This window comes from Cyprinus carpio, chromosome B8 (genome assembly GCF_018340385.1).
Source record: "Cyprinus carpio isolate SPL01 chromosome B8, ASM1834038v1, whole genome shotgun sequence".
NCBI lineage: Eukaryota > Metazoa > Chordata > Actinopteri > Cypriniformes > Cyprinidae > Cyprinus > Cyprinus carpio.
In genome coordinates, this window is record NC_056604.1 from 11,722,133 (window position 1) to 11,735,123 (window position 12,991).

Consider the following 12,991-nt stretch of genomic DNA (forward strand, 5'->3'; position numbering starts at 1 on the left):
TTTGTCATGCAAATCATTATGTTAATCAGATGAACCCACGGTTTGTTTAAAGTCTAATCCTTTTTTTGTGTTTGTGTGCTTTCCCTTTTAGAATGATGATGGAGGTCAGAGGTCATTGGTGAATAAGTGGACAACGTTCCTCAAAGCACGACTGGTCTGTTCTGTGATTGGTGCAGATGGTGTTGAGACTTACTTTGATGAACTGAGTACGGCATATGTTTTTCTCTTCAACATGATCATAGCATGTTCTTAATCAGCTCTCTGTCTGTCTCTGATGCCTGATGTCTGTTTGTTTTGAAGGAGATGTTTTCATCCAGAGGACCCATGATGAACGGAACCCCATTGTGTATGCTGTGTTCTCCACAGCTGGGTGAGAAAACCTCTCATACACAGATCTAAAAACTGTGTAGTCAGAAAGAAAGTAATACTTAAACAAAAAATAAAAAATTAAATAGAACAAAAATTAAAACAAAAAAATATATTTATTTTCAAGTTTATTTCAAACAAATGCTGTTCTTTTGAACTTTCTATTCATCTAAGAATCCTGGAAAAAAGGAACATGGTTTCCACAAAAATAGGTAGCAGCACAACCGTATTCAACATTAATAATAACACTAATAATATTTCCTGAGCACCAAATAAGCATATTAAAATGATTTCTGAAGACTGGGGTAATATCTGCTAAAGAAATATTAATGATTAATTCAGTAAAATAAATATATCCTTGGTTGCCATGAATTTAAAAAAAATCTTCCCAAACCCAAAATAAGAATGATTTCATTATATACTGGCCTTCAACCATTCCAAACACTTTTGACTTACTTTCATAAAAGAATATATATAGCTTTTTCCTCTCAAAAATTAACTTTACATTTTCCCATTTAATGTATGGAAATGAATATAATATGGAATATTACCCTTGGATATCATATGAAAAACTTATTCCAAAAGGCAAATAAAATTACATCTCTGTTACTTTTCTGTCTCTTCAGAGCTTGACGGTCACACGTTTGTTTTGTTTTATGGAAAAGAGCCGTTGACAACATGTTATTTCATTGTGAAGCAATAAATATTACTAAAGTAAGCAAAATCAATAAAATGAGCATTTTAATGAGTTTTAATGTATCTAACTGATTATTTAGCTTTGAAATCCCTCTGTAGAGTGTAACATCTCTATTCCTTTCAGGTCAGTGTTTATATTGATGGTCTTTTGTTAAATGAGTTATGATGCCATTGCTGTTTCTCTGTTTTTCTCTCTAGCTCTGTGTTTAAAGGCTCTGCTGTGTGTGTGTACTCAATGGCAGACATCAGAAATGTCTTCAATGGACCCTTCTCTCACAAACATGGCCACAACTACCAGTGGACACCTTATACTGGCAAAATTCCTTACCCTCGCCCAGGGACTGTGAGTATTGCTTATGAAATCCAGTTTGGTACCTTATTAATTCTTTGTTGATATTTCATTCTATATTGCGATTTCTGCATGTTTTTATATGCTTAGTGTCCTGGAGGAACCTTCACCCCTGATCTCCACACCACTAAAGCATTCTCTGACGAGGCTGTAAATTTTGTACGCGCCCATCCGCTGATGTATCAATCTATATATCCAATACACAAGCGCCCACTGGTGGTCAGGACTGGAGTTGACTACCGTTTCACCACTATTGCTGTGGATCTGGTGGATGCTGTGGATGGAAGATACGAGGTGCTCTTCCTGGGCACAGGTTAGACATTTCTGATCATATCAGATTCTTTCTGATTAGTTACAAGCAGGATGATTTCTTCCTAAAGTTGCATGAGAAAGTGCAGCATTGCAACATGAAGCACCTAATTTGTACAGCTACTAAAACATGGGCAGTCTGATCTGGTATCTGGTTTACTCCTGATTCACCTCGAACTTTAGATCGTGGCACAGTCCAGAAGGTGATTGTCTTACCAAAAGACATCAGCACAACAGAAGAGCTCATTTTGGAAGAGGTTGAGGTTTTTAAGGTACAGAAGTACAGATTTTTTGCTGAATTTTTGCTATTGGGTACGAACTACCCTAAAATACCATAACGCATGATTTTGAATGTTTTGAAATTTCTCCCTCTATTTTTTTTTTCAGACTCCAGCTGCTGTCAAAACTCTGAAGATTTCGTCTAAAAGGGTAAATATAGTTGTAGTAAAATCATTATTTTTATATATTATATTTTGTAAATTGTTGTCCTTTATATATATATATGGTTGAAGTTTTAGTTAATATGATAACAATCCTTTATTAGCCTTTTATTAGGTATTTTAATATATATATATATACACACACACACACACACACACAATTCCAAGTAATTTTTTTTATGGTTGAAGTTTTAGTTAATATGATAACAATCCTGCATTAAATAAAATTTTCTTAATGTTCAAACTGTGACACTAATACAAATCAGTATTCAAATCAGTCAGCTTTTTCTCTTTGTCTCTTGTGGTTTACAGCAACAGTTGTACGTGTCGTCAGAAAGGGGTCTTACCCAGGTGTCCCTCCACAGGTGTGCCGTTTATGGCAAGGCCTGTTCAGATTGCTGCCTGGCCCGCGACCCCTACTGTGCCTGGGATGGAGAACACTGCTCTGCTTTCACCCCGGCTACCAAGAGGTCAGACCACATTCATTTACCCCACTGGGTGGTCCATGGTCCAAACTGTGTTCAGATGAGTTTCTTGACTTCATTAATTGTCTGTTTTAATGCTGATAACATGGTCAGTACATGTACAATGCATATTGGTCTTCATCAGATGTGCTGAAGAGAAACAGAATAGAAAAAAACGGTCTCATTAACTGCAGTTTCACAGTTTAAATAGTCATTAAGCTTTTAACCATGAAATCATTTGTAAATGAATCTTTAGGAGAAGCAGAAGGCAAGATATCAAACACGGAGATCCTCTACGGCAGTGCAGAGGATTCAATGCTAAAGGTTTGTAAACAGCCTCTCATTTACTGAATGATGATGCAGGCGATCTTCAGAAACTTGAATGTGGCCCTTCTCTGACCCTCTCAGTAGAGAAGCGTCTGAGGGAGACAGTGCAGTTTGGGGTTGAGGGAAGCAGCACGTTCCTGGAGTGCCAGCCAAGATCCCCGCAGGCCTCCGTCAAATGGCTCTACCAGAAGGACGGCAAGCGAAAAGCAGTAAGACACTGATGTGACCATTATAAGTCTTTAAATTAATAGATCACCCAAAAATGCTAGAAGAAACATTATTTCAGTGAAAAAATATCACATCTGAAGTTTCACACAGGGACACATTTTATGCTTTTGAGCATGATTAAAATAGTCCATGTTACATCAGGGGTTCAACCTTAATTTTATGAAGCTACAAGAATACTTTTTGTGTTCAAAGAAACCAAAAATAATGACTTTATTCAACAATTTCTTCTCTTCCGTCAGCAAAACCACACGCTTGCATGGTGGTACTCTCGTGAACGTGGGTTGAAGACAGACACGGAAGAGAAGAAATTGTTGTTATTTTTGTTTTCTTTGCACAAAAAAGTATTCTTGTAGCTTTAAAAAAAATTATGGTTGAACCACTGATGTCACATTTACTATTTTAATGATGTTCTCGCTACCTTTCTGGGCCTTGAACGTGTAAGTTGCATTGCTGTCTATGCTGGGTCAGAAAGCTCTCAGATGTTATCAAAAATATCTTAATTTGTGTTGAAATTTGACATGAAACGTTCCATTAGATTTATTGTTGTATAGTGTATATTAGGAAACTTGCTGTTAAGCCATTAAGTGTATTAATATAAAAAAATTTAAAACCTTTTTTCCATTAAAATTAGAAATATATTCTTTCTTTTGAAAAATCTCTCAGGGTTTTTTTGTCTTTGTAATGAAAGTGTTGTTTCGAACTCCTTTTGGTTTTCATTATATGGACAAAAGCAGTTGAAACATGCTTCGAAATTCATCTTTTGTGTTTTGTATAATTAATTTAGAAGGCATAAATGACTCCTTTTCCTTTTCAGCTCAGTCGAGACAAAGATGTCTTGAAGACTGGTCATGGCATCCTGCTGAAATCTCTCACCCAATTGGATGCCGGCCTTTACCACTGCCTGGCAACCGAGAACAACTTCAAACACACCGTGGCGCGCATCTCCCTACGGATCCTGGACCGGGAGATTGTGGAGGCGCTGACCGAGTCAGACGTCCCGATCGAACCAGAGCACCGCCGCCACCATTCCCATCACCACCCTCCACCGCCGCCCCCTCCCCCTCAGACCAACCCACCTGCTCTCCAGCTCCACCCACAGCCTGAAGTGCGTCTCATCAACCAGTACTGCCAGTCCTACAGGCAGCAGATACAAAGCCAGCCACACAAAGCCAAACGCAACAACCGCAGGCACACGGGAGAACAGGAAGGGGAGGAGCTACAGGAGAGTGAATGGAACAGCACCTGGGACCCTGCTGACCATGTCCCATCCATGTGGCCCATCATTATGTACTTCCTCTAGGGAAACTCGGTCCATTTAATAAAATGATTCATTAGTTTAGTCTGATTCAATTGATTCATTAGATGTATCAGACTGTGTCTGAACTTGATTGATTGTCGTTTTGAGGTACAGTCTGATGCACTTAGCTCCCCTAACTAATCTAAATCTGACTGTGATGTGCTCACTTCCATAGCTAGCATTAAACCACACAGTTTTCTAAATGAATTCCTTAAAACGTCCAGCCACACCAGCAAAACTACTGCTGTTTTATGTTAAATATAAGCTATTCCATTCTAATATTCAGTACACCAATGACTGCAGTGTAAATACTATCAGAAACGTTTGAAAACATGTACGTTGTAGAGGCTTCAAAAGGTGTTTGGGGTGAAATTGAAAGATTGCTGATTTAGTCAGTCATCTCTAAACCCCCAGACCATAAAATACAGTTGTGGAAGGAATGTTTTGGAGCATTTGAAGATTACTACAGTTATAGCACAATATATCTTGCCATCATTTTGACCACTAAAGCTTTTACATTTCTTGGCATTTGCAATTTTTTATAGAGTTTTCTGTAGTAATGTGCTTGGAAGAACAGGTCAATTTGTATGGACAACTAGAAGTGACGATTAAAATGAAAATGAATATAATATGAAAATATTTGTTTAAAATTAATATAATAATTTAAACATTAAAATGGAAATAAATCATTTTAGAAATTATAAATTGCTAACTTATTTTTATAATTTTTACTTTTAAGTGTCACTTCTTCTAGTCATCCATACATTTGAGCTTTAATTTTAGTCTTGATCCATAACAGAAATTTGAAATCTTTGAACTGTAAAACAGTTCAAAAAGTGATATTTCAGTATTATTCACGTTTATAGTTTCAGAAAAAAAAAACCCTACAGATAGATTGAGAATTTAAAATCATTGCAATAACAATATTGGACATTAGATTAAAAATACATTTAAAAAATGTTTCACATTTCAAATATGTGGATTGTAAAACAAAGTATTTATTTAATACTAAAAATATTATATATTTTGTCTCTCTTTTTTTTTTTTTTTTTTTTTTTTTTTGTAATGGAACAAGCAGTTCTTTGCAACATGATTGGATCATTGCCCTGGAAATTTAAATGTTTTATTTGGACAAGACTGTGGACCAAAATGACAAAAAATAAAAGTTGTTTATAGTGATTATGCATCGGAATTTCTCCTGTGTGATCAATAACGTGAAAAGCCCTGATACGCACTTCACATTTCAATTTTGATTGCAACCAAAATACAAATCAGTCATCTTCTTTTGTCGTCTTGTAAAACAAATCCTTGTCCCTAACTACTATGAATGAAGGGATCTTCCCTGATTTGAACTATTGTATATAGATGCAGTTTTTCAGTCCGGTCTCTTCTTTCTTTGACTCTGATGATAGTCAGACCACTAAAAACATTCTCACTCTCAGTCCATCGAATTGAAACATTTTGTATTCCACGGTTTGTCAATGGTGATATGTGGTCATGTTTTTTGCTCGTGTATGAACACAGTATCTGTGCTTTGTGTTGTGTGACAATGACACGTGTACATAGAAAATGTATGTATTCAACTAGTCACTGGTCAGGATTCAAATCTAACCTCCTCTCTTTCCTCATCTGTCATGTGACCCTCTGTCTTTCTCTTTCTCTTTTTCTCTCTCTCACCCACACCATACACCATATTTATTGTGAGAGTGTACATATTCATTGTGTTGTGCTCTTTGGTGATGGGAACGGGCCAGTTTTGATGGAAAATGTCATTGTATGTATTGTTTATTAACAGGACCAGGACACATAGAGAGGTGCTGAGGAGAAAGAGGTAGAGGTTTTTGATGAAACTAATCAGTTAACCTGTAGACATATATAAATATTAAAAATTAAAAATTTAAATTAACCTTGGGATTCTCAAAAAAAAAAAAATATGGGCAAAAATAATTTCTTTTTATCAGTTGGCATGAAATATTTCATATTTGCAGTGTGTTTTAAACCAGAAATGTCTACCTCTTCAAGCACTTTCTATGGAATATCACTTGACACCAAACTAAAGGACAAAAGCAAGGGAAACGTGTTGTGTAATTTTCTTCTGAGAACATATACTTTGTCTAGCCCACTAATGTCATTTTTTGAAAGGATAAGAGACTGTTTCTCTTCATTTTATGTTGGAAGAATATTTATGACTGTATAAGAAGCGCTTAAAGAAACGCTCTGTAGTTTTAACCCAAGACATGTTATCTGGTCTTCAAGGGTAGAGAACATATTATAGAGTCCAAACCACACTTTCCTCTCCACAGAGATGTTATTGTGCAGAATGACATCCCACACAACTTCTCTGAAGAACTTTAATGCCACATAGACTTTCTTTGTCCTGTTGTGTCTTTCCTTTGGTGTTGGTTGTTGTGCTAAACAGAAACCTCCTAAATATGGTTGCTTCCTAAATACTTCCTCTTTGTATTTACCAGTGTTTGTGTAGGTTCATGTTAATGTGATTGTTTGTGATAAATATTATTTTATTATCAAGCTATTCTGGGATTTGGGAGTTCTAATAGGTGTTTTTTAAATGCAATAACAATAAACTGCTGTTTTTGTTTTTATCTGTTTATTTATTGATTGTTCTAACTCTCTGAACAACTGACATATCTATCTATATCAAAAAGTATCATAAATACTTATTAATTCGGTTGTTTTAATACTCTTTGTAAACTTTTTTTGTTAGTTCAACATTTGTCCTGTAGGGGGAGGTCCTGTGCAGCCAACAGATATACAGAACATTGTACATGGCTTCAGAAAAATAGATAAATTATCTCGACAAGAATAACATCACTGGGTTTGTAGTTAAAAGAGACAGATTTGGAATAAGACAGTTGTTGAGTGAAAAGTATGTGCACACAGAAAGAAATATCCAACATAAAGCTGTGGTTAAACTTGGCAGTCCTATGTTTGGATGAAATCTAACACCACTCCTGGTTTGGCTCAACTAAAGTTCCTTCTTTCTAAATGAACTCAAACTGAACTGCTGAGCTACTGAAGTGAAAGCTGGAGATGAAAACAGACCAGTCTTTGAAACAGTCTTTGAAACAGACTTGAAAGCTGCTAATTGTCAAAGTTAGGGTTTTATTGCTTTATTGGATTTACAGAAGATCTTCAGATCATTCAGTGCAACTTTAATGTGAAATAACCTGAAGATTTCATGCCTATTGCTAAAATGATTTCCAGTGAGCATCAGCTTTATGAGCTCATTTTTATGAATTGGTGGATGGCACAAGTTTGTGTACCAAGAGCAGAGAGAAGCATTATTCATCCCATTCGTCTTCTTCATCTTCATCACCCCCATCATCATCTTCATCTTCTGAAGAAAGACAGAGAAAAAAGTTTGTATTTGTTTGCATCTAATTATAAAAAGATTATGCATATAGCTACTAAAACGTGCACGTAAAAAAAATAAAAGTCTGCTTTTATCCTAAATTTAAAAGACAATCGCCTTTTCGATTGCAGCAACTTGAAAATACATTTTAATGCACTCTTTTCTGTTTCTTGGTGTTTTGTGCCACGTCATATCTTGAGCGTGTCTTTTTTTTGTGTGCGTAGAACAACCAACCAATCATAAAACTAAACAGCGCTTGTTCAATTAAATATTCATTAGCTTTGCGCAATCGCAGAAACGTTGACGCGCTGCGCGTCACATCGTTTTAGCGTTTGACAGAAAGTAACGTGTCAAAAAGTAGCCTAACATAAAACCCGTTAATATAAGTGAAGAAAAAACGTATATTCGTACATGGATGGTCCAGGACAAACTGGAATAGACTGTCAGGAAAAATGTAAGTCAAACTGATGCCCAACAAGGAGACCAGCCGCTATTTAAACAGCTCGAGTGCGTGCTGTGTTCCTCCAGTCAATTAAACACAACAAATATGCAAATGAGAACGTTAAGACGCGATTTACAAATGTGAAATATGGAAAAAGATAACCTAGGATCTTGTTAAACCATGTTCTGAATGACCCTTGGTTGTGAAAATAATAGATTTATTAAATGAGTTACCTGAGGAATGGATAACTTTACTCCTTTTCTGCATCACCATCATCAGAGCACCCACAATTCCCCCTGAGGATTCATCTTGACCTGGAGGGTTAGGGTCCGGGGATTCAGACACCTGACATAAAAACCACAAAAACAATGGTTATACCCAAAAAAGCACAGTAAAAAAACATTTACACCAAGATATATATATATATATATGATATATATATATATATATATATATATATATATATATATATATATATATATATATATGTGTGTGTGTGTGTGTGTGTGTGTGTGTGTGTTGAAGTGACGTGTGGCCAAGTATGGTTTTTTTTTGTGAAGTGACGTGTGGCCAAGTATGGTGACCTATACTAGGAAGTTAAAATCGTAAAATAATAACGATAAAGAAAAATATAACTAGGCCTTTGCACAATAATGTAAAAAAAATAGGCTAATTCTGAAAGTGATTGCACTGGTATAGTTCCTCTGTATCGCTATCGTTATGCTGTGATCCTGACTTCCTTATTCTCATTGAATTACAATGATTATTATCACGTTAATGATACTATGAACAGCCCTTAATACTTATAGAAACGACTGAACAAAATGCATTGCATCTGCCTCTCACGTACATTCTTTAGCACACGTCCACGGCGAATTTCCTCCAGTAAGGTTCCTCGTCCTCCACCCCCAGAAGAAGGAGGAGGTGGTGCTGAGCTGCTAGGACTGCTGGGGATGTTACTGGCTGAAGAAGGAGGCGGCGGTGGAGGAGGTGGGGGTGGAGGTGGAGGCGGTGCACCGCCACCCATAGGTGGAGGAGATGGCTTGTGACTGTGGCTGGGGGGTGGTGGTGGTGGGAGAGAACATGGCATAGGGGGTGGAGGCCCAGAACGCCCTCCAGGTGGTGCAGGTGGCGGTGGACCACGATGAGGGGGTCCAGGGCTTCGTGAAGGTGGTGGAGGACGTCCAGGTGGGGGACACCTGCCGCGAGGTGGAGGTGGTGCAGGGGCAGAACGAGGACCTTGGGGCAACAAGCATAATTAAAGTCAAATGAAACTGAAAAAAAGAACCGGGACTTGGTTCTATTGATTGGTTGTTGATTGGATGGAGGCAGATCTGAATGTGAGTTTGTGGTCGATTGTGAGAAAGGGGCGGGGTTTATGCAGACAAAATGATAGGAGAAGTCTGACATACGTCAGCAGAGAAGTCTGTCCTTTTCATTGGAAGATCAAGTCATGACATTTTGAAAAAAAATTATGCGCTCAAAATGAAAAATAATTAAAGTATGCATAGATTAATTGTTTACAATAAGATAAAAAAAAATGCATTTAGAAAACAGATCTGAATTTCCATGTCATGCTGACATTAAGGATCTTATTAAGGTGAAATGATCCAAATCAAACGTCCAAATATTCCTCACAGAATTTATTACATTTTGATTTTTGAATGAGCTTACCCTGTTTCCTCATTTCCTCCTTTACTGCGTCCAGGCCTCCAGATTGCTCGATGAAGTCATAGATGATCTTAGATGTTTCTTTGTCTGCCAGCTGGGCATCACTGATACCAGCACTGTTGAACAGTTTCTTCAGGTCAGGGTCAAGATTGTTGGTCTAGGGGGGCCAAAGTCAGTGTTCATATATACAGGTTTGTTACTTTTTACATTTATAATTGCAGTTAGAATAAGCATTGAGTATCAGTTTATGTGACGAAATTTGATTTATGCAGTTTTTAAGGAAAAGGACATTTCTTACATCAAAACCAGAGTTTGGATCCCACCCAACATGAGTGACATGTCTGAAGAGGAATGAGAGGCAGCATCATGTCAAACAAATGAAACAAAACACAAGGCAGTGTCCAACTTATGGGAAAATTCTCTTACTTGAATCCACTAGGAGCTCCGATATCTGCCTTAGTGAGCTTTGGTCCTTTCTTCTTTCCCTTTTTGAGCTTTTTGCCTATGGAGAGTGAGGCTGGTGCGGGGGTTGGCACTGGGGTGGAACGGTATCTTGATGCCACAATATCTGGGTTCTGAATGTCCACTGTGGGCATTACAGTTGGCTGTGAAACTGGACCTGGTTAGTGGACATATATAGGTTAAACACTGGCATTTATCAAAGAGTGAGACCATGTGATCACTGCAAGATATGTTAAAGTTAAAGGGACAATTCACCCCCCAAAATTATTTTTTTCTTCTGCTAAACACAAAATACAGAATTCTGAAGAACAAACATTGTCTAAAACAACTTTGGACACCATTGAATTTAACTGCATAAGAAAAAAGAAAAAAAAACACTGGGACATTTTTCACAATATCTTCTTTTGCTTTCCACAGAAGAAAAAAAGTCACACAGGTTTGGAGGTGAGGTTTAGTAATGATGACAGAATTGACACTTCTTCATGTGTCAGTGTTTAACATGTGTAAAAGTGACTCACCATTTGTTGGAGGGGTTTGTGGTAGTGGCCGGTTTTCTGTTAATCAAAATAAAACCAGCCTTAAAATGCTAATCTAACAGTTAATACTAAGTGTATGTTTAACCTTGTGCACACATACCTTCAGAGGGAGCATGCTGTTTTTTTTCTAAATATGCATATATAAAAAAGGCACAAAGAGATAGTGATGAAATATGAGATTTTATGGGTAATGAGCCTAGCAAAAATTCATATAAAATATGAATGAGATTGACAGTAACTGACCCTGGTGATTGGATCTCTGATTAATCTTTTCCACAACCATGTTTCTGAAAAATTCAGCTTCTGTCTCACTGGCAAAGTTCAAACCTACTTGACAGTCCTGAGACACAAGTGCATTCAAATATATTAGATCTCTCAGATTGTGAGATTTTGATTTTCCAGTGAAAACTTGCGTTTTACATAGTGTTGAATTTTGGCTTGTATTGAGATTTTTAAAGGGGCTGTACCCACATCAGCTGCAAAAGTGTGGAAGAACCTCATTGGACAGCAATATGCCATCTGATTATACAGCTCTTGCTCCCAAACCATTTTGCCTTCCTGAAAATAGATAAATAAATAAATAACATGAACGTGCACGAATATTATCAAAATCTAAATGGTAGCTACCACCGTATAACTTCATTAGCTGAGTTGAGTTGGTGTGAATCATAACTCAAAGCAGAAGTGTATCTTTATTTAATTTCAGTCTGCTTGGCCACAGTATCCTTTTATCATCCTGCGCTAATATATAATCTCAGAGAACATCTCTATCTGCAAAGATGCTAGATGCATAAACATTCTGCATAACAATTCTGATGAATTAAAGATCAGTTATGATCATGTTTTTGCACTACAGGTAAGAATCTGAATTTCTAACCGTTATGTCATAGAGCCGGATGTAGTATGAACGTTTGGGATTGTCCTTAACGAAACACACAACTCCTGTATGTTGGAGACTCCATTGGGTAGGACTGTGAGGAAGAGCCATGTACAACTGAACAACCGTTGTGGCCATGGTCTGCACACACACACAAACACAATAAACTGACATAAAAGTGCATTAATAAAAGATTAATGAGTGAAGTATTAAAACAAAAGCAAAAGCAAAGACATCAGCATCCTCTACAACTGCAGGAAGTGGCCTCAAACAGCATTTCCTGTCGCTCTCCAGTTAAACTTTGCCATCACATACATCATTTGTCACTGCAGACAGGTTAACAATGTTGTAAAATGAATATTCTGAAGAAATTATATATATATATTTTTTGTAATGTAAGTTTTCCTAGGTGGAGCTAATTACAAAATTAATTCATTTAGGACTAAATACTTTGGCTTTAACAGCATGTTCTGTAACAGGATGTTTTGTATGCATTCTCTTCATCTTTTTCATTCCGCACACAGACAACGAAAACCACTTGAAAAACTGAGTCTCACTTTGACCTTTAACTGACATCAACAGTAACAGCTCCAATCTCATCTGTGACTTTTGCACCATGTTTGTCCTTTCAGGAGTTCTCTTTTATACCCGATTGATTTATATCCCCAAAACATCCTCTGTGAGAATGTCCATCCGCGATTGGCCTTTTAATCAAAGTGTCTTCACTCACCACGCATCTCCTTCCCAGCAACTCTAGCAGGCGTTCATTCTCCTGGCTGCTGAGGAGGGAACTGGTCACGTTCTCCTGCCCCTTGGCCTTTCCTCTGCTCATCTCTCCTTGATGTTCTGGACTCCACGCCTGGGGCCCTTGCTTAGCCCACAGTACCTGCCTGAAGCCTTTTTAGAACAGGCAAATGGTTCGAAGGAACTGTTGCTTCCGTGTTCTGCAATCTGATGTAAATGCAGTACAGCAAAAGAGAACAGGAAGAACAAAACCACTGCGCAGATGTGCTCTCAGAATGTCATGGACAGTCACGTGTTCTTCGCTCACATAAAGAAAGGAGGAGCGCCTTGTACATCCTCCTTCACTCATATAAGAAAAAAAAAAAAAAACAAGTGTAAAAAATGCTGGGTTAAATATGGCAAAACCCAGC

At 37.4% G+C, this 12,991-nt stretch overlaps 2 protein-coding genes across 5 annotated transcripts in view; one reads left to right on the plus strand and one right to left on the minus strand.

Annotated features, from left to right (window-relative positions):
- LOC109067184 (semaphorin-3F-like) overlaps positions 1-7,079 on the plus strand; it is a 41,101-nt gene extending 34,022 nt beyond the window's left edge. The window contains exons 9-18 of one of the 2 annotated variants that reach the window (XM_042729687.1): positions 92-206; positions 301-370; positions 1,261-1,405; positions 1,502-1,724; positions 1,904-1,992; positions 2,108-2,149; positions 2,473-2,630; positions 2,881-2,948; positions 3,036-3,160; positions 3,994-7,079. In XM_042729687.1, the coding sequence (XP_042585621.1) occupies positions 92-206; positions 301-370; positions 1,261-1,405; positions 1,502-1,724; positions 1,904-1,992; positions 2,108-2,149; positions 2,473-2,630; positions 2,881-2,948; positions 3,036-3,160; positions 3,994-4,479 (1,521 nt within the window). In that variant the 3' untranslated portion in view covers positions 4,480-7,079. Of the gene's footprint in view, positions 1-91; positions 207-300; positions 371-1,260; positions 1,406-1,501; positions 1,725-1,903; positions 1,993-2,107; positions 2,150-2,472; positions 2,631-2,880; positions 2,949-3,032; positions 3,161-3,993 lie in introns of both variants that reach the window. The other variant, XM_042729686.1, reaches the window with a different exon arrangement.
- Positions 7,080-7,579: 500 nt separating this feature from the next.
- Positions 7,580-12,857, minus strand: LOC109067163 (wiskott-Aldrich syndrome protein homolog). Of its 3 annotated transcripts, none has more exons than XM_042729690.1 (12): positions 12,568-12,857; positions 11,838-11,978; positions 11,432-11,518; positions 11,204-11,300; positions 11,061-11,087; positions 10,943-10,978; positions 10,389-10,581; positions 10,261-10,303; positions 9,966-10,119; positions 9,142-9,530; positions 8,525-8,636; positions 7,580-7,834 (listed from the first exon to the last, which is right to left on the minus strand). In XM_042729690.1, exons 1-12 carry the CDS (start codon positions 12,667-12,669, stop codon positions 7,779-7,781), a joined length of 1,437 nt encoding a protein of 478 aa, XP_042585624.1. In that variant the 5' UTR covers positions 12,670-12,857; the 3' UTR covers positions 7,580-7,778. The 3 variants fall into 3 exon arrangements, with proteins under 3 accessions (XP_042585624.1, XP_042585623.1, XP_042585622.1); XM_042729689.1 differs by having other exon boundaries at positions 7,580-7,831; positions 9,142-9,533; positions 12,568-12,856; XM_042729688.1 differs by having other exon boundaries at positions 9,142-9,533; positions 12,568-12,855.
- Positions 12,858-12,991: the final 134 nt, after the last annotated feature.

Excerpts from the sequence above, each read along its gene's own strand:
- LOC109067163 (XM_042729688.1), bottom strand. The coding sequence starts at position 12,669 with ATGAGCAGAGGAAAGGCCAAGGGGCAGGAGAACGTGACCAGTTCCCTC. Across the intron at positions 10,304-10,388 it reads GGAGCTCCTAGTGGATTCAA|ACATGTCACTCATGTTGGGT; the intron begins GTAAGAGAATTT and ends ATTCCTCTTCAG. Across the intron at positions 9,534-9,965 it reads GGAGGAAATGAGGAAACAGG|AAGGTCCTCGTTCTGCCCCT; the intron begins GTAAGCTCATTC and ends GCTTGTTGCCCC.